Source organism: Nerophis lumbriciformis, linkage group LG02 (genome assembly GCF_033978685.3).
Source record: "Nerophis lumbriciformis linkage group LG02, RoL_Nlum_v2.1, whole genome shotgun sequence".
Lineage (NCBI taxonomy): Eukaryota > Metazoa > Chordata > Actinopteri > Syngnathiformes > Syngnathidae > Nerophis > Nerophis lumbriciformis.
Window position 1 is genome coordinate 72,338,195 of NC_084549.2, and position 21,806 is coordinate 72,360,000.

Here is a 21,806-nt window from a genome sequence, read left to right on the forward strand (position 1 = left end):
CTGAAGGATTTATCCACAATTCATGACCGCCTCGCCGACAAAACCCCTCCAATCGGTGTCAAGTGCGCGGCTGAAAATGCGAGCGCGACAAAAAAAGGCTCGTGGTTATCTCAATTAGTAAAGCGGCGAGAATGATGTGGACTTTACCCAGCAGGAGCCTTGAGGACTTTAATGCACTCGCACCTTCCCTTCCACTTAAAGGGGCGGCTGCTTGCTTCTTTTCTAATCAAGTGGAAGGATGGTGTGTGTCCCCCTCCACACTACATTAGGGCACTAATGGAATAATCCATCCAAAATCAATGAGTTGCCTTTTGGTTTTTTTTTTCTGAGGATGTTGCACTCTCTCCCGCGGGACTGTGGAGGTGTTGACGACTGCTTATGCCGTGGTAGCCCCGATCGATAACCTCATTACTCTTTGTCGAGTTAAATCCCCCCCCCCCCCCCGGCAGTGAAAGTCACCAGAAAGTCGTGGGGCGGGTGCCGGTGCCGTCGCCGGCGTCTCCGCCGCGCCGAGTCCGGCGTTGTGCGTTCGCCCGCCTCCGCCCTCGCCCGGTCAATCTCATCTCGGCTAAAGGCAATTTGTGCATTTTATTGAATGACCGTTTCTGAACCACGCTGGCGTATATCTAGATCTGTTTTTGGGGGGGCGGCGAGTCTTAACGTCGCACACATTCCAATCACATCTGCCAATGGAGTGCGCTGAACGTCAAACTGGGTCACGTCCCGTCTGCAACATCATTTCACATTGAAAAATGTTATATATATATATATATATATATATATATATATATATACAAACCAGTGACGTGCGGTGAGGTTGATGGCTGGTGAGGCACTGACTTCATCACAGTCAGATTTACAAACATATGAACCCTAAAGAGTATCTTATTCACCATTTGATTGGCAGCAGTTAACGGGTTATGTTTAAAAGCTCATACCAGCATTCTTCCCTGCTTGGCACTCAGCATCAAGGCTTGGAATTGGGGGTTAAATCACCAAAAATTATTCCCGGGGAACAAGGGGATGGGTCAAATGCAGAGGACAAATTTCACCACACCTAGTGTGTGTGTGACAATCATTGGTACTTTAACTTAACTTTAACTTTACACATACAAACTGTAGCACACAAAAAAGCACATTTAATGAAAAAAACGTTATTATGGTCTTACCTTTACTTAGAAATGCGCCGCTGTTGTGCTGGATTAATGAACCCCCTGATGGGAGTGTTATATCAACTAAAGCCCTCACTTCAACTTTCCACGTGCAAGATTGAATCTATTTAAAAAAGTGTAACCGAGGGTTTATAAATGTCGCCTATACTGTATGAAACTACAAAATAACAAACACGGAGGCTCCAGTTTACACGAGGACCACTTTATTTACCTTCTTTCAAAAACCTCCGCTCCACTCCAACGTTTCAAAATTCCGCTCTTAGCGCCTTCAAAATAAGAGCTCAAGGCATATACTGTATAACAGCCCATAACAGGAACTTAACATCACAAAGAGGAAAGCCCATAAAAATAGGTTACAAAAGTTATTTAATAAGAAGCCAAAAAGTGCAAAAACAATAATGTTCGTGTTGGAGGAGTTGTGAATTAGGTACACCTGCAGTCTGCAGGTGTACCTAATGTTGTGGCCCTGCAGTCATTCACAACTCCTCCAACACCAACATTATTGTTTTTGCACTTTTTGGCTTCTTATGAAATAACTTTTTTAAATAGATTCAATCTTGCACGTGGAAAGTTTAAGTGTGGGCTTTAGTTGATATAACACTCCTGTCAGCGGTTGCCTTGCATTCTACGGCGGGGGTGCAGGAGGCGAGCCTCAGCCAGTGCGTCTTTTGCAGCCGTTTTATGATCGCTCAGCACAAGAAATACGTTACACACATACAGTTGTTGACAAAATACACTGTACATTATATACCTCAGCTAACTAAACTATGGAAATGTATAATATAATTCATATAGCAATACGGTCTCACTGCACAGCAGACCAGCAATTAGCCGAGTCCGTCCATGTTGAGGCACTGAGTGACGTGCCTCGACTGGCTGCTGTTCACCGCACCGTCTCTTCTCAGTATTTGAACGGCAAATGTGAAAATTCAGCGATTTTGAATAAAAATAATCCAAAACTGGTGAAGTTAAATGGAAAATAACTTTATAGTATAATCCCTGGATACATTTAACAATTTAATATATATTTTTTTCTTTTTACATTTTTTTCTTTCCATGATGGCAGGTGAGGCCCCGCCTCACCTGCCTCTAGTGACTGCACGTCACTGATACAAACCCCGTTTCCATGTGAGTTGGGAAATTGTGTTAGATGTAAATATAAACGGAAATCCTTTTCAACCCATATTCAGTTGAATATGCTACAAAGACAACATATTTGATGTTCAAACTCATAAACTTTATTTCTTTTTCTGCAAATAATCATTAACTTTGGAATTTGATGCCAGCAACACGTGACAAAGAAGTTGGGAAAGGTGGCAATAAATACTGATAAAGTTGAGGAATGCTCATCAAAGACTTATTTGGAACATCCCACAGGTGTGCAGGCAAATTGGGAACAGGTGGGTGCCATGATTGGGTATAAAAGTAGATTCCATGAAATGCTCAGTCATTCACAAACAAGGACGGGGCGAGGGTCACCACTTTGTCAACAAATGCGTGAGCAAATTGTTGAACAGTTTAAGAAAAACCTTTCTCAAGCAGTTATTGCAAGGAATTTAGGGATTTCACCATCTACGCTCCGTAATATCATCAAAGGGTTCAGAGAACAGAGTGGACCGACACCAGCAGATGACATGGCACCCCAAACCATCACTGATGGTGGAAACTTTACACTAGACTTCAGGCAAAGTGGATCCTGTGCCTCTCCTGTCTTCCTCCAGACTCTGGGACCTCGATTTCCAAAGGAAATGCAAAATTTGCATGGTTGGGTGATGGTTTGGGGTGCCATGTCATCTGCTGGTGTCGGTCCACTCTGTTTCCTGAGATCCAGGGTCAACGCAGCCGTCTACCAGCAAGTTTTAGAGCACTTCATGCTTCCTGCTGCTGACCTGCTCTATGGAGATGGAGATTTCAAGTTCCAACAGGACTTGGCGCCTGCACATAGCGCAAAATCTACCCGTGCCTGGTTTACGGACCATGGTATTTCTGTTCTAAATTGGCCCGCCAACTCCCCTGACCTTAGCCCCATAGAAAATCTGTGGGGTATTGTGAAAAGGAAGATGCAGAATGCCAGACCCAAAAACGCAGAAGAGTTGAAGGCCACTATCAGAGCAACCTGGGCTCTCATAACACCTGAGCAGTGCCAGAAACTCATCGACTCCATGCCACGCCGCATTAACGCAGTAATTGAGGCAAAAGGAGCTCCAACCAAGTATTGAGTATTGTACATGCTCATATTTTTCATTTTCATACTTTTCAGTTGGCCAACATTTCTAAAAATCCCTTTTTTGTATTAGCCTTAAGTAATATTCTCATTTTGTGACACACGGAATTTTGGATTTTCATTTGTTGCCACTTCAAATCGTCAAAATTAAATGAAATAAACATTTGAATGCATCAGTCTGTGTGCAATGAATAAATATAATGTACAAGTTACACCTTTTGAATGCAATTACTGAAATAAATCAAGTTTTTCAAAATATTCTAATTTACTGGCTTTTACCTGTATATTCAATTTAATAGATATTTAATGTTCACACTGAGAAACTTCTTTTTTTTTTTTTTTCAAATTTTGGCATTGTCTTGCTGAAATAAGCAGGGGCGTCCATGGTAACTGTCATGTCTGTGTAATCATGTTTTATTTTAGTCATGTTTTGTTTTAGTTATTGGACTCTTTAATTTCAGCACGGTGGAAGAGGGGTTAGTGCATCTGCCTCACAATATGAAGGTCCTGAGTAGTCTTGGGTTCAATCCCAGGCTCGGGATCTTTCTGTGTGGAGTTTGCATGTTCTCCCCGTGACTGCGTGGGTTCCCTCCGGGTACTCCGGCTTCCTCCCACCTCCAAAGACATGCACCTGGGGATAGGTTGATTGGAAACACTAAAAATTGGCCCTAGTGTGTGGATGTTGTCCGTCTATCTGTGTTGGCCCTGCGATGAGGTGGCGACTTGTCCAGGGTGTACCCTGCCTTCCGCCCGATTGTAGCTGAGATAGGCTCCAGCGCCCCCCGCGACCCCAAAAAGGGAATAAGCGGTAGAAAATGGATGGATGGATGGACTCTTTAATTCCTGGCTTTTCACTCCCTGGTCTTGTTTCCATGATTACCCATTAGTTTCACCCGTTCCACGTTTGGACTCATTGTGCACTCTTGTTTGTCACCATAGCAACCCATTAGTTTTCACCTGACACGTCACGCACCTGTTTCACGTTTTGAGTCACGCACCTGTTTTCGTTAATCATGTCTGTAGTAAGTTTTTCAAAATATTCTAATTTACTGGCTTTTACCTGTAAGTTGACAAGGATTTGCAAATCATTGTATCCTGTTTTTATTTACCATTTACACAACGTGACAACTTTTGTCCATTATTTCTGCAATGTGATTTCTAAAAAGCACATTGCACATGTAAACCCGGTACAGACTTGCAGCAGTTTCCCCTGCAAAACACTGAGCTTTTAAGAGAGTGGCATTGGATTTTTGTTTTCTAATTTCCTTTTGCTGATTATCACCTTTAGTGCAACATGCATGACCGAACATACCAAGGCTGCAAGCGGAGGCGAAATGGCTCGGCAGTGGAGATAAATCAATAGGAGTGGAGGGCATTGGGAAAATTAAATTCCTATAATGGCCCTGACGGCGTCTGTCTAATTGGAGTCAAACACTGAGTGAATGGCAAAAAGGACACACAAGAGTTCTATTCAAATCTCATTTTTCACCTTCTCTCTCTCTCTCGGGTTAGACAAAAAGGATTTTTTTTTTCTCTCTCTCTCTGCACCTCGACGTGAACGAGCCAAAAAACAAAATGAAAACAGGCGCTGGGGAACAGGTGTGTTGGAGGAAGCCATTATGAGGATTTTTGATGGAAGTTATCAGAAAATAGGGGAATAAAAAGCCCAGTCCCCCACCAGCGGAAGTGGACCTTGTGTCGAAAATGACGACCTTGCAGTGCCAAAAAAAAAAAAGAAGGTGATATTTTGAAGCGGGTACCTGAGTGAAAACGTATTCGTCCTGCACGACCAAGGAGTTGGTGTCCACGTGGCCCGGGAAGAGGTACTGTCTGTTGGCCTCCGTGCACCTCTGCACTCTGCACCTCACGTACTGAGCACCTGGGACCGAGGCAAAGGAAATCAATCAGAAGAAAAAAAAATGACCGACATTTAGCGTAGGAAATTGTACGGCACTTTCTTTAAAATGGACTAAATATGTCATCCGGGCCACTAGGGGCGCCCAAATGCATGATTTACTCAACAACGGACGACAGATTTGGCAAAAGTACGAACCTTACATATGCAAAAACGGACAAATAGGGTGTCATAATTTTGTATTGAACTAGGGTTGTCCCGATACCAATATTTTGGTACCGGTACCAAAATGTATTTTGATACTTTTAGAAATAAAGCGGACCGCAAAAAATTGGCTTTATTTGAACAACAAAATGTTAGTGTACATGAATTTAGTCCTTAAATAATATTAAATAATATTAATATCAATATTAAATCATATTAGGGTACATGAAACATATGTTTGTTATTGCAATTTAGTCCTTAAATAATAATAAATAATATTAATATTAATATTAAATAATATCAAATAATATTAGGGTACATGTAACATATGTTTATTATTGCAATTTAGTCCTTGAATAATATTAAATAATATTAATATTAATATTAAATAATATTAGGGTACATGAAACATATGTTTATTATTGCAATATAGTCCTTAAATAATAATAAATAATATTAATATTAATATTAAATAATATTAGGGTACATGTAACATATGTTTATTATTGCAATTTAGTCCTTGAATAATATTAAATAATATTAATATTAATATTAAATAATATTAGGGTACATGAAACATATGTTTATTATTGTAATTTAGTCCTTAAATAATATTAAATAATATTAATATTAATATTAGATCATATTAGGGTACATGAAACATATGTTTGTTATTGCAATTTAGTCCTTAAATAATAAAAAATAATATTAATATTAATATTAAATAATATTAATATTAATATTAAATAATATTAAATAATATTAGGGTACATGTAACATATGTTTATTATTGCAATTTAGTCCTTGAATACTATTAAATAATATTAATATTAATATTAAATAATATTAGGGTACATGAAACATATGTTTATTATTGTAATTTAGTCCTTAAATAATATTAAATAATATTAATATCAATATTAGATCATATTAGGGTACATGAAACATATGTTTGTTATTGCAATTTAGTCCTTAAATAATAATAAATAATATTAATATTAATATTAAATAATATTAAATAATATTAGGGTACATGTAACATATGTTTATTATTGCAATTTAGTCCTTGAATAATATTAAATAATATTGATATTAATATTAAATAATATTAGGGTACATGAAACATATGTTTATTATTGCAATATAGTCCTTAAATAATATTAAATAATATTAATATCAATATTAGATCATATTAGGGTACATGAAACATATGTTTGTTATTGCAATTTAGTCCTTAAATAATAATAAATAATATTAATATTAATATTAAATAATATTAGGGTACATGTAACATATGTTTATTATTGCAATTTAGTCCTTGAATAATATTAAATAATATTAATATTAATATTAAATAATATTAGGGTACATGAAACATATGTTTATTATTGTAATTTAGTCCTTAAATAATATTAAATAATATTAATATTAATATTAGATCATATTAGGGTACATGAAACATATGTTTGTTATTGCAATTTAGTCCTTAAATAATAATAAATAATATTAATATTAATATTAAATAATATTAGGGTACATGTAACATATGTTTATTATTGCAATTTAGTCCTTGAATAATATTAAATAATATTAATATTAATATTAAATAATATTAGGGTACATGAAACATATGTTTATTATTGTAATTTAGTCCTTAAATAATATTAAATAATATTAATATCAATATTAGATCATATTAGGGTACATGAAACATATGTTTGTTATTGCAATTTAGTCCTTAAATAATAATAAATAATATTAATATTAATATCAAATAATATTAAATAATATTAGGGTACATGTAACATATGTTTATTATTGCAATTTAGTCCTTGAATAATATTAAATAATATTAATATTAATATTAAATAATATTAGGGTACATGAAACATATGTTTATTATTGTAATTTAGTCCTTAAATAATATTAAATAATATTAATATCAATATTAGATCATAGTAGGGTACATGAAACATATGTTTGTTATTGCAATTTAGTCCTTAAATAATAATAAATAATATTAATATTAATATCAAATAATATTAAATAATTTTAGGGTACATGTAACATATGTTTATTATTGCAATTTAGTCCTTGAATAATATTAAATAATATTAATATTAATATTAAATAATATTAGGGTACATGAAACATATGTTTATTATTGTAATTTAGTCCTTAAATAATATTAAATAATATTAATATCAATATTAGATCATATTAGGGTACATGAAACATATGTTTGTTATTGCAATTTAGTCCTTAAATAATAATAAATAATATTAATATTAATATTAAATAATATTAAATAATATTAGGGTACATGTAACATATGTTTATTATTGCAATTTAGTCCTTGAATAATATTAAATAATATTCATATTAATATTAAATAATATTAGGGTACATGAAACATATGTTTATTATTGTAATTTAGTCCTTAAATAATATTAAATAATATTAATATTAATATTAGATCATATTAGGGTACATGAAACATATGTTTGTTATTGCAATTTAGTCCTTAAATAATAATAAATAATATTAATATTAATATTAGATCATATTAGGGTACATGAAACATATGTTTATTATTGTCATTTAGTCCTTAAATAAAATAGTGAACATACTAGACAACTTGTCTTTTAGTAGTAAGTAAACAAACAAAGACGTAATTCCCGAGTTTATGAACATATTATGAATGTTAAAAAAAACGAAAAAAGATTTTGTGATAATAAAAAATATCGATGTAATCATAGTAGTATCGACTAGATACACTCATGTACTTGGTATCATTACAGTGGATGTCAGGTGTAGATCCACCCATGGCATTTTTTTGAGCTATTGTATCCTCCTACGGCAGTGGTTCCCAAAATCCGGACGGCGGGCAGTCCCAAATTAAAATAAAAAATAAAATAAATAAATTATTATTATTATTATTATAAAAAAAAATTTAACTGTTTTTTCTAATACATTTTCTACCGCTTGTTACTCTCGCGGTCTCCTAGCCGCCCAGGCAAATCATATTGTCTAAAAAGGCATCTGTGTACTCTAACCGTCTACAGGAACAGTTCAGCTCCAATGACTCTGCAGCCGTGTGGAGAGGACCAAGGGCCCTTACGAACTATAAGCCCAAAGCCCCCCAGGCCCTGAATGACCTGACTCTCGCTCAGGGTCTCAACACACGAACGGCCTTCAGCTCATCAAAGCTCTGCTCCCCCCACCATCAACCCCCCAACCCCCACACACCAACTCCAGCACTTCATTCAAGGTCTTGTCATCCCCGTCTCCATTGTGGACTCCATCCATTTCTTGGGCAACACCATCACCCAGGCAGGACCTCAAGTGGGAGCCGACTATCAGCTCCCTCATCAAGAAGGCCCAGCAGAGGATGTACTTCCTGCGGCAGCTGAAGCAACTTAAGGTGCTGACCGAGATGCTGGTGCAGTTCTACTCAGCCATTTTCAAGTCCATCCTCACCCCCTCCATCACCGTGTGGTTCCGCAGTCCGGACAAGCATCGACTGCTGCATATCGTACGTGCTGCTGAGAAGGTGATTGGCAGCAAAATCCCATCCCGCCGGGACCTGTCCTCCTCCAGGACCAGGAGGAGTGTGGGTCGGATCACAGCTGACTCTTCTCACCCTGGACACAAACTATTCTCCCCTCTGCCCTCAGGCAGGAGACTACGGTCCATCCAGACCCACACCTCCCACCAGCTGAACAGTTTTTCCCCTCAGCCATCAGACACATGAACAATAACAAGATCTGATAGCTCAGTTACAGCTTATTCTATTCTGTGTTATATGTTTTATGTTGCACCATTGCACCAAGTAAAATTCCTAGTTTGTGAACCCATTCTCAAACAATGGCAATAAAAACTATTCTGATTCCGATTCTGATTCTGAAAGCTGAGAGAGTGGAGGCGTCTGTGACCCGCGTCACACAGAAAGGAGGGGAATATCAGAAGAAAGGACAAGAAAAACCGGGCATGGACAGAGAGAAAACAGACAAAACTTGCTACCGGTGCGGACATGCTGACCACGTCGGGAGGGATCCCAAAGGTCTTGCACACGGTCAAACGTGTCACAAGACCATTTTGCCAAATAATGCAAAACAAAAGGTGTAACCTGGGCGACCAGTGCAATGGACGTCGAGTGGATCTAGCATAATATTGTGAGAGTCCAGTCCATAGTGGATCTAAGATAATAGTGAGAGTCCAGTCCATAGTGGGGCCAGCAGGAGATAATCTTGAGTGGAGACAGGTCAGCAGTGCAGAGACGTCCCCAACTGATGCACAGATGAGTGGTCCACCCTGGGTCCCGACTTTGGAGAGTCAGCGCCTCATCTGTGGTCATTGAATCTGTGTCCCCCCTCTCCACAAAGGAGAGGGGGGCAGTGCAGAAAAGAAACGGCAGATCAACTGGTCTAAAAGCAGGTCTACTTAAAGGCTAGAGTATACAAATTAATTTTAAGATGGGGTAAGAGTTCATAGTAATCAGCGATGATGGAGAACCTCTACTGGGAAAAGAGTTAGCCATGAAACTAGGTATACTGAAAATAGGGGCCAACATATCAGCAGTCACAGACCTGAAACAGTCACTTCAGCACCAGTACCCGACTGTATTTCAGGGGGTAGGGAAGCTTAAAACAAAACAGATACAGCTACACATAGACCCAGAGGTGACACCAGTAGCACAGCCACTCAGGCGTATACCCTTTAACTTAGGAGCACCTGTGGAGGCTAAGATTAAAGAACTCTTAGACCTAGACATCATAGAACCGGTCGATGGACCAACACCATGGGTAAAACCAGTGGTCATCGTACCCAAGGCAAACTCCGGAATCAGACTGTGTCTCGATATGCGACAGGCAAACCTTGCAATTATCGGAGAGAGATACCCTAATCCAACAGTGGATGAACTGCTACAGGGGATGAATGGATCAGTGGTGTTCAGCAAACTGGACTTAAAGTGGGGCTACCACCAACTCGAAATGACCCCAGAATCGCGTGGTATTACTACATTCGCCATCCACAATGGAGTCTACAGATACACAAGACCGTGTCTTCGGCCAGCGAACAGTACCAGCATGAAATGGCTGCCGCACTTGCTGGTATAGAAGGGGTGGAGAACATCTCAGATGATGTCATAGTTCACGCGAAGGATGAGGGAACGCAGAACGAGTGACTACATGCAGTATTGAGAAGACTGGACGAATGTGGACTGACGCTGAATTCTGACAAGTGTCAGTTCAACATGGATCGGCTGATCTTCATGGGAATCCTGTTGTCTGAAAAGGGAATCGGTCCAACAGAGGAGAGAGTGAGAGCTGTGAGCGAGGCAAGAGAGCCGGAAAATGCATCAGAAGTGATAAGCTTCCTCGGACTTGTGAGTTACAGCAGCAGATTTATTCCACAGTTCGCAACATTGTCAGAGCCACTGCGACGCCTGACAAGACAAGACACTACTTTTGAGTTTGATCCCGAACAGAAAAAAGCGGATGAGGCGCTGAAAGAGGGCTTAGGCAAAGTAGGGACACTAACCTACTAGTCTCTCTGCCGCACTGTTGTGACGAAACGAGTCTACCGAGCTATCTACATTCCTACTCTCACCTATGGTCATGAAGTGTAGGTCATGACCGAAAGAATACGATCGCGGATACAAGCGGCCGAAATGAGTTTCCTCAGAAGGGTGGCTGGCATCTCCCTTAGAGATAGAGTGAGAAGTTCAGTCCCCCTAGAGAGACTCGGAGTAGAGCCACTGCTCCTTCGCTTGGAAAGGAACCAGCTTAGGTGGTTCGGGCATCTCATGCGGATGCCTCACGAGCGTCTCCCTAGGGAGGTCCTCGTTGCACTTCCCACTGGGAGGAGATCCCGCGGCAGGCCAAGGACCAGATGGGGGGATTACATCTCCTCTCTGGCCTGGGAACGCTTCGGGATCCCCCAGGAGGAAGTTGCTAATGTGTTGCTCTGGAGAGGGAAGCCTTGGGGTCTCTGCTGGAGTTGTTGTCCCCGCGACCCGATTCCGGATAAGCGGTTGAAGATAGATGGATGGATGGATGGATGGCAGCCCATCCAGAGGGCGCTTAAAGTCAGCTGACACGCCATCTTTCAACAGTGTCTTGTGTGACGTGGGTTACGCTTTAATTACTTTTGCGACATCCATTGGACACATTTAGAACAGCAGTTTCTTTCATTCAAAAAACGCAGCTTATTTGCTTTAACCGGCTTGACACCCCTTCTCTATATCCAAAAAATTCTCAAAACCTTGAAACATGTTCTTTAAACGCTCGATACAATTAAAAGACTTTGCCGCGTGTCACACCACAAACACATTAGAGCCACGTGTGGAATGCAAATCTCTCTCCAATGAAGAAAAAGCTTGTGATTGGGATATTAGAGTAGCACTGTTGTGACAAAACGAGAGCTGAGCCGGAAGGCAAAGCTCTCGGTCTACCGAGCTATCTACATTCCTACTCTCACCTATGGTCATGAAGTGTGGGTCATGACCGAAAGAATACGATCGCGGATACAAGCGGCCGAAATGAGTTTCCTCAGAAGGGTGGCTGGCATCTCCCTTAGAGATAGATTGAGAAGTTCAGTCACCCGAGAGAGACTCGAAGTAGAGCCGCTGCTCTTTTGCTTGAAAAGGAACCAGCTTAGGTGGTTTGGGCATCTCATGCGGATGACTCACGAGTGCCTCCCTAGGGAGGTCCTCGTTGCACGTCCCACTGGGAGGAGACCCCGCGGCAGGCCAAGGACCAGATGGGGGGAATTTACATCTCCTCTCTGGCCTGGGAACGCTTCGGGATCCCCCAGGAGGAAGTTGCTAATGTGTTGCTCTGGAGAGGGAAGTCTGGGGGTCTCTGCTGGAGTTGTTGTCCCCGCGACCCGATTCCGGATAAGCGTTTGAAGATGGATGGATGGATGGATGGTAGCCCATCCAGAGGGTGCTTAAAGTCAGCTGACACGCCATCTTTCAACAGTGTCTTGTGTGACGTGGGTTACGCTTTAATTGCTTTTGCGACATCCATTGGACACATTTAGAACAGCAGTTTCTTTCATTCAAAAAACGCAGCTTATTTGCTTTAACCGGCTTGACACCCCTTCTCTATATCCAAAACATTCTCAAAACCTTGAAACATGTTCTTTAAACGCTCGATACAATTAAAAGACTTTGCCGCGTGTCACACCACAAACACATTAGAGCCACGTGTGGAATGCAAATCTCTCTCCAATGAAGAAAAAGCTTGTGATTGGGATATTGGAATAGCGGCAATCTGTCCGTCGCACTGTCGTGACGAAACGAGAGCTGAGCCGGAAGGCAAAGCTCTCGGTCTACCGAGCTATCTACATTCCTACTCTCACCTATGGTCATGAAGTGTGGGTCATGACCGAAAGAATACGATCGCGGATACAAGCGGCCGAAATGAGTTTCCTCAGAAGGGTGGCTGGCATCTCCCTTAGAGATAGGGTGAGAAGTTCAGTCACCCGAGAGAGACTCGAAGTAGAGCCGCTGCTCCTTCGCTTGGAAAGGAACCAGCTTAGGTGGTTTGGGCATCTCGTGCGGAAGCCTCACGAGCGTCTCCCTAGGGAGGTCCTCGTTGCACGTCCCACTGGGAGGAGATCCCGCGGCAGGCCAAAGACCAGATGGGGGGATTACATCCCCTCTCTGGCCTGGCAATGCTTTGGGATTCCCCAGGAGGAAGTTGCTAATGTTGCTCTGGAGAGGGAAGTCTGGGGGTCTCTGCTGGAGTTGTTGTCCCCGCGACCCGATTCCGGATAAGCGGTTGAAGATAGCTGGATGGATAGATGGATGGCAGCCCATCCAGAAGGTGCTTAAAGTCAGCTGACACGCCATCTTTCAACAGTGTCATGTGTGACGTGGGTTATTGCTATTCCGACATCCAGTGGACACATTTAGAACAGCAGTTTCTTTCCTTCAAAAACCGCACCTCACTTGCTCAAACCTACGTTTGACACCCCTTCTCTATATCCAAAACATTCTCAAAACCTTGAAATATGTTCTTTAAACGCCCGATACAATTAAAAGACTTTGCCGCGTCTCACACCACAAACACATTAGAGCCACGCGTGGAATGCAAATCTCTCTCCAATGAAGAAAAAGCTTGTGATTGGGATATTGGAATAGCGGCAGTCTATCCGTCGCACTGTTGTGACGAAACGAGAGCTGAGCCGGAAGGCAAAGCTCTCGGTCTACCGAGCTATCTACATTCCTACTCTCACCTATGGTCATGAAGTGTGGGTCATGACCGAAAGAATACGATCGCGGATACAAGCGGCCGATAAGAGTTTCCTCAGAAGGGTGGCTGGCATCTCCCTTAGAGATAGGGTGAGAAGTTCAGTCACCCGAGAGAGACTCGAAGTAGAGACGCTGCTCCTCCGCTTGGAAAGGAACCAACTTAGGTGGTTTGGGCATCTCATGCGGATGCCTCACGAGCGTCTCCCTAGGGAGGTCCTCGTTGCACGTCCCACTGGGAGGAGACCCCGCAGCAGGCCAAGGACCAGATGGGGGGAATTACATCTCCTCTCTGGCCTGGGAACGCTTCGGGATCCCCCAGGAGGAAGTTGCTAATGTGTTGCTCTGGAGAGGGAAGTCTGGGGGTCTCTGCTGGAGCTGTTGTCCCCGCGACCCGATTCCGGATAAGCGGTTGAAGATAGATGGATGGATGGATGGATGGCAGCCCATCCAGAGGGTGCTTAAAGTCAGCTGACACGCCATCTTTCAACAGTGTCATGTGTGACGTGGGTTACGCTTTATTGCTTTTGCGACATCCAGTGGACACATTTAGAACAGCAGTTTCTTTCATTCAAAAAACGCAGCTTATTTGCTTTAACCTGCTTGACACCCCTTCTCTATATCCAAACAATTCTCAAAACCTTGAAACATGTTCTTTAAACGCTCGATACAATTAAAAGACTTTGCCGCGTGTCACACCACAAACACATTAGAGCCACATGTGGAATGCAAATCTCTCTCCAATGAAGAAAAAGCTTGTGATTGGGATATTGGAGTAGCGGCAGTCTGTCCGTCGCACTGTTGTGACGAAACGAGAGCTGAGCCGGAAGGCAAAGCTATCTACATTCCTACTCTCACCTATGGTCATGAAGTGTGGGTCATGACCGAAAGAATACGATCGCGGATACAAGCGGCCGAAATGAGTTTCCTCAGAAGGGTGGCTGGCATCTCCCTTAGCGATAGAGTGAGAAGTTCAGTCCCCCTAGAGAGACTCGGAGTAGAGCCGCTGCTCCTTCGCTTGGAAAGGAACCAGCTTAGGTGGTTCGGGCATCTCGTGCGGATGCCTCACGAGCGTCTCCCTTTGGAGTTCCTCGTTACACGTCCCACTGGGAGGAGATCCCGCGGCAGGCCAAGGACCAGATGAGGGGCATTACATCTCCTCTCTGGCCTGGGAACGCTTCGGGATCCCCAGGAGGAAGTTGCTAATGTGTTGCTCTGGAGAGGGAAGTCTGGGGGTCTCTGCTGGAGTTGCTGTCCCCGCGACCCGATTCCGGATAAGCGGTTGAAGATAGATGGATGGATGGATGGATGGCAGCCCATCCAGAGGGTGCTTAAAGTCAGCTGACACGCCATCTTTCAACAGTGTCATGTGTGACGTGGGTTACGCTTTAATTGCTTTTGCGACATCCAGTGGACACATTTAGAACAACAGTTTCTTTCATTCAAAAACCTCACCTCATTTGCTCAAACCTACGTTTGACACCCCTTCTCTATATCCAAAACATTCTCAAAATCTTGAAATATGTTCTTTAAACTAAATTAGAATTAAATTAAAAGACTTTGCCGCGTCTCACACCTCAAACACATTAGAGCCACGCGTGGATTGCAAATCTTTCTCCAATGAAGAAAAAGCGTGTGATTGCATTGACCGCAATGTTGGAGGAGCGCGCGGCTTCAAAGGGCGGCACATGGGGGACGCATTAAGTAGAAGAAACATCCATCAACGCCCTAAAACCCTCGCCATTTTGCCGGCCGCACCTACTCTGCTTCACCGCACCTGAGAGACCAATCTGAGGAGCTCGTCTTGCCCGCCGCCTCGCTCTAAACGAGAGGCGAGGGGTTCTCGGGCGCACTCACGGCCTTTTGCGATGCGCGTCTCCATGTGGACCACGTCCGGCTCTCTGTCCAGCCCCATCACGGCCCTGGGAGGGAGAAGACAAGATGGATTATCGCGGTGCAGGACAGTTAAATCTCCATTCACTCCAGCACCCAGGGAACAAGCAGCAGTTTAGATAAGCAGTTGTATAAAATGACAGGGGGCCGCCACATTGTTTGGTGTAATGTGCAAGAAGACAGGCTTTTTTTTTTTTTTACGCACTTGGACGAAATTGTCTTTTCAGACAGCGGCGTTTGCGACAACAAAAGGCTGGCATCGATATTCAGGGGCGAGCGCCGGAGACGACTAAATGACGGCGACAACAGAAACAGCATGTCATGTTTGTTGCCGTCGGAGAGTGACAAATATTCCTTTCAGCCGACGCGACGCCAATTAAACCCTCAGAATGTCCTCGCACATCGAATTACCAAAAACCGCTGTGAAAATGTCAATTCTGTATGTTCATTTTTCACTTCATTCCACGGAAAAATATTATGCTTAACTACAGTCATTCTGTTCAAAATATGAATATATTTTGTGACGCACACTCGGGAGATCTGGGTTCAAATCTCTGGGTCTTCCTCCCACATTCCAAAAATAGGCAAGTTAGGTTAATTGGAGACTCCGAGGGCCTGATGCACTAAGATCCAAATACCATATGCAAACTGTACAATGGTGTGTAATATTAGTGCAGTGGTTCTTAACCTTGTTGGAGGTACCGAACCCCACCAGTTTCATATGCACACTCACCGAACCCTTCTTTACTGAAAAATAAAATGTTTTTTTTTTTCCAAATTGAAGACAAAGTTATATAATAATAATAATAACATATTTTATTTGTAAACAGCACTTTACATTGAGTAAAATTTTGAAAACAACTTCGAAAAATAAAATAAGCCACTGGGAACTGATTTTTAATGGTTTAAACCCTTCTGAAATTGTGATAATGTTCCCCTTTAGAAGTACGGCGGCTTCCTGGGTTCCCCGGCCAGAGGTCCAGGGCACAGATAGCCGACCCATCAAAAGTTCCGCGGGAATTTTCTAGTTACTATTATTATTAATGGTTTTTCAACGAGCCAATTTTTGTCACGAGGTACACGTGTTTTTGTTTCTTGTCTATTGTTTCCATGATGGACCCATGATAGACACGACAAAGACGAATGTTTTAAAAAAGTGAAATTGTGTCCAAAAGGAAACGGTGTGTGCGTTGGTACCAGTAGAATCGACCCAGCATCACGTTGTCGTGCACCAGCTGCCACTTCTTCCCAAAGTCCGTGGAGCTGTACAACTAGAAGATAATAAGCACGGTCACAACAGCGGGGACGCAGATAACGAGCGAGTCGGCCGGCGTCATTTGGAGTCTGTGAGCCACCTTGCTGTCGTGGCTGTAGGCCAGGATCCAGTTCTCCTTGGCGGGGTGGAAGAGCAGGCTGAGGATGTTGAAGCTAATGGCGTGCTTCTCGAAGCTCGCCCCCTCGTCCGAACTGATGAGAACGGCGCTCTCCACCTCGGGGTCGCTGAGCATCATTATCTAAAGTAGAGAGGGACGGAGATGGGCAGCAATTGTAAGGAACAGTCAGAGAGCTAAAAGGCAGTCGAAGGAATTAACTGACCTTCTGTTTGTTGGTGGGACAAACGTAGAGGTAGCTCAGAACGGTCCTGGAGCCGACTTTGTCATTGAGTTTGGTGTACGTGCTGCCTGAGTCGCTGGATCTGCACACAGACACACCTTGGAACGTCACTCACATCGGAAACATGACTGTTTTTATCCAGGAAACAATAAGATAAGATGTGGATCACAATCATTTATCAGTGTTACTCTCTTGTGGGGAATTAGGCGGGATATAACCTCAAGTCCATACCACGATATACTGTACATACATACATACATATACAGGTAAAAGCCAGTAAATTAGAATATTTTGAAAAATTTGATTTATTTCAGTAATTGAATTCAAAATGTGTAACTTGTACATTATATTTATTCATTGCACACAGACTGATGCATTCAAATGTTTATTTCATTGAATTTTGATGATTTGAAGTGGCAACAAATGAAAATCCAAAATTCTGTGTGTCACAAAATGAGAATATTACTTAAGGCTAATACAAAAAAGGGATTTTTAGAAATGTTGGCCAACTGAAAAGTATGAAAATGAAAAATATGAGCATGTACAATACTCAATACTTGGTTGGAGCTCCTTTTGCCTCAATTACTGCGTTAATGCGGCGTGGCATGGAGTCGATGAGTTTCTGGCACTGCTCAGGTGTTATGAGAGCCCAGGTTGCTCTGATAGTGGCCTTCAACTCTTCTGCGTTTTTGGGTCTGGCATTCTGCATCTTCCTTTTCACAATACCCCACAGATTTTCTATGGGGCTAAGGTCAGGGGAGTTGGCGGGCCAATTTAGAACAGAAATACCATGGTCCGTAAACCAGGCACGGGTAGATTTTGCGCTGTGTGCAGGCGCCAAGTCCTGTTGGAACTTGAAATCTCCATCTCCATAGAGCAGGTCAGCAGCAGGAAGCATGAAGTGCTCTAAAACTTGCTGGTAGACGGCTGCGTTGACCCTGGATCTCAGGAAACAGAGTGGACCGACACCAGCAGATGACATGGCACCCCAAACCATCACCCAACCATGCAAATTTTGCATTTCCTTTGGAAATCGAGGTCCCAGAGTCTGGAGGAAGACAGGAGAGGCACAGGATCCACGTTGCCTGAAGTCTAGTGTAAAGTTTCCACCATCAGTGATGGTTTGGGGTGCCATGTCATCTGCTGGTGTCGGTCCACTCTGTTTCCTGAGATCCAGGGTCAACGCAGCCGTCTACCAGCAAGTTTTAGAGCACTTCATGCTTCCTGCTGCTGACCTGCTCTATGGAGATGGAGATTTCAAGTTCCAACAGGACTTGGCGCCTGCACACAGCGCAAAATCTACCCGTGCCTGGTTTACGAACCATGGTATTTCTGTTCTAAATTGGCCCGCCAACTCCCCTGACCTTAGCCCCATAGAAAATCTGTGGGGTATTGTGAAAAGGAAGATGCAGAATGCCAGACCCAAAAACGCAGAAGAGTTGAAGGCCACTATCAGAGCAACCTGGGCTCTCATAACACCTGAGCAGTGCCAGAAACTCATCGACTCCATGCCACGCCGCATTAACGCAGTAATTGAGGCAAAAGGAGCTCCAACCAAGTATTGAGTATTGTACATGCTCATATTTTTCATTTTCATACTTTTCAGTTGGCCAACATTTCTAAAAATCCCTTTTTTGTATTAGCCTTAAGTAATATTCTAATTTTGTGACACACGGAATTTTGGATTTTCATTTGTTGCCACTTCAAATCATCAAAATTAAATGAAATAAACATTTGAATGCATCAGTCTGTGTGCAATGAATAAATATAATGTACAAGTTACACCTTTTGAATGCAATTACTGAAATAAATCAAGTTTTTCAAAATATTCTAATTTACTGGCTTTTACCTGTATATACATACATACTGTGGAGCAGTGTTTTTCAAGCTTTTTTGAGCCAAGGCACATTTTTTTGCGTTGACAAATTGATTGGCAACACTAAATTGTGAGTGGGAATGTTGCCTGTCTATCAGTGTTGGCCCTGCGATGGGGTGGCAACTTGTCCAGGGTAGGGATGTCCCGATCCGATATTTGGATCGGATCGGCCGCCGATATTTGCCAAAAATTGCGTATCGGCAAGGCATGGGAAAATGCCGATCCAGATCCAGTTTGAAAAAAACTCTGGTCCTTGTTTTCCAACGCACCGATTTAAATAATACATTCCACTTTTCTGCTGCTCCCTAATTTCCGTTCTGCATTTTCCAGCACACTTTCAACACATCCACAGGTCTGTGGATTCTCACGCAGTTGCTTTTAGCTGCTGGCATTACACGACAGGCTCTTCTCACTCTTTCCTGTGTCTCCCTCTCACAGACAGCAAGCGCACCTTCTTACACACGTCACATACTGTCACGACACACGTCACATACTGTCACGTCATACGTCACATACGTATACGCCCTCTCCCAGCAGAGAGGTAGCAGCATGCTAACGTTAGCTGTGATGCTAGCGCAGCCGGGCTAGCAAACTTCCCTCTAGGGTGCGCACCTGTGCAATTGCGCACTGCAAATGCCACGCACAAAATCAAATAAAGCGCATAACAATTTTCGACACACGGACGCACCAGAGAAAACAGTTTTCGTCATCATTGTTCAAATATTGTGACGTCTGTCCAGACGCTTATCTCCATTCGGTGCCACACGCCCACACCATCAAAATGCCGAGGCAAACATTTCCACATCAACACCGTATGAAAAAAATAGTGATATTTTTTTAGTTGTGATTTCCTTCTCTGCATGAAAGTTTAAAAGTAGCATATATTAATGCAGTATGAAGAAGAATGTTTTAATGTAGACACCAGAGGTGTGGACTCGAGTCACATGACTTGGACTCGAGTCAGACTCGAGTCATGAATTTGATGACTTTAGACTCGACTTGACAAAATGTAAAAAGACTTGCAACTCGACTTCGACTTTAACATCAATGACTTGTGACTTCACTTGGACTTGAGCCTTTTGAATTGACATGACTTGACATGACTTGCTACTTTCCCCAAAACCCAAAGATGAAAAAGTTATCCGGGAGCGCTACGTATTTTTCATCGTGTACTTGTCTATCAGCGTTGCGTGTGTCAGCTGGTGTGCTGTCAGTACAACAGCCAATCAAATTAGATCTACTTTGTTTTCATCACACAGCATTCATCCAATCAAATTGCAGGACAACCAACGAAGAAGACATGTCCAAACCACACGCCAGTGAACAAAAAATGATACCTAAAATAATTTTGTTTGGGTATAAAAATTACGAGGTGGTCAACACAAAACGGTTTGCAGTATGCAACACATGCGGTTCGAAAATGACTGATGGAGAGGCAACAACTTCCAACTTCGTCCGGCATTTGAAGTTGCACAAAGAACGGTAAGTTTTGAATGTAAGATAACGTTTATTGGCTAAGTAACGTGACTTTTTATTTGCTGTGTTGTTAAATCAGTGAGGCTGTAAACTCACTGCTAACGTTATAACGTTATTGCAAACACGGGAATCTGTTGCAGTTCACTACCTTATTCATACTTTTTGTTCAGTGATTTTTTTTAAGCAGGGTTACGTTAGTCAATATATCACACGTAACGTTAGACGGCGGTCAGCAGCACCGCGTATTTTAGCCACCTAAAAAAAGACAAAAATAGTAAAATAAAGGTCAGTTAAAATGTATACTGTATTATGAATATGTGTACCGTTTTAGCTAGCTTTCTGACATACTATTGGTTGTTTACCTCAGTGGTCCCCAACCACCGGGCCGCGGCCCGGTACTGGTCCGTGGATCGATTGGTATCGGGCCGCACAAGAAATATATATATATATTTTTTTCTTTTTTTAATTAAATCAACATAAAAAACACAAGATACACTTACAAGTAGTGCACCAACCCAAAACAACTCTCTCCCCCCTTTTGTTCTGGGCATTGAACATGAAGACTCTTCCTTCACTGTTCCGAGTGGCCATGAGAGTCTTGGCAGTGCCTGCCTCCAGTGCTCCAGTGGAGCGAGTTTTCAGCCATGGTGGCATCATACTACGCCCCCATCGTGCACAAATGACTGACAGACTCTTGGCTAATTTGGTCTTTTGCAAATGCAATGCAGCATAGGGCCCTGACATATAAAAAGTACAACTTTTTTGTTATGTTCACGTATATGTCATGTTTTTTCAATGTTAACACTTTTGTACAAATAAGTACATTTGCACTTTATTTTTCAATGTGTTTGTTCTGTAAAGGAATGAGTTAATGTTTAAAATGACTGGTTAATAGTGCTATTATAAAGTGCAATGTCAGCACAATTTTCTTTCCTGCAATTTAAAATGCACTTGTTTTAATAAATAAATACAGCGTTTGAAAAGCATACACAATCTGTGTTAATATATTAGTCTGTGGTTAAAAGGACTTGAAAGGACTCGAAACTCAAAATGCAGGACTTAGGACTTGACTTGAGACTTTCCAGTCTTGACTTTGGACTTGACTCGGGGCTTGCCTGTCTTGACTCGGGACTTGACTCGGACTTGAGGGCAAAGACTTGAGACTTACTTGTGACTTGCAAAACAATGACTTGGTCCCACCTCTGGTAGACACATAGAATCATCATACTGCT

General features: G+C 42.0%; 1 protein-coding gene across 2 annotated transcripts in view; it reads right to left on the reverse strand.

Moving 5' to 3' along the window:
- sorcs3b (sortilin related VPS10 domain containing receptor 3b) overlaps nt 1–21,806 on the reverse strand; it is a 313,247-nt gene that overhangs the window by 161,752 nt on the left and 129,689 nt on the right. For both annotated transcript variants that reach the window (XM_061968212.1, XM_061968203.1), the window contains exons 3-7: nt 17,205–17,304; nt 16,964–17,122; nt 16,806–16,879; nt 15,573–15,637; nt 5,157–5,275 (exon numbers count right to left, since the gene is read on the reverse strand). In XM_061968212.1, the coding sequence (XP_061824196.1) occupies nt 5,157–5,275; nt 15,573–15,637; nt 16,806–16,879; nt 16,964–17,122; nt 17,205–17,304 (517 nt within the window). The remainder of the gene's footprint in view (nt 1–5,156; nt 5,276–15,572; nt 15,638–16,805; nt 16,880–16,963; nt 17,123–17,204; nt 17,305–21,806) is intronic.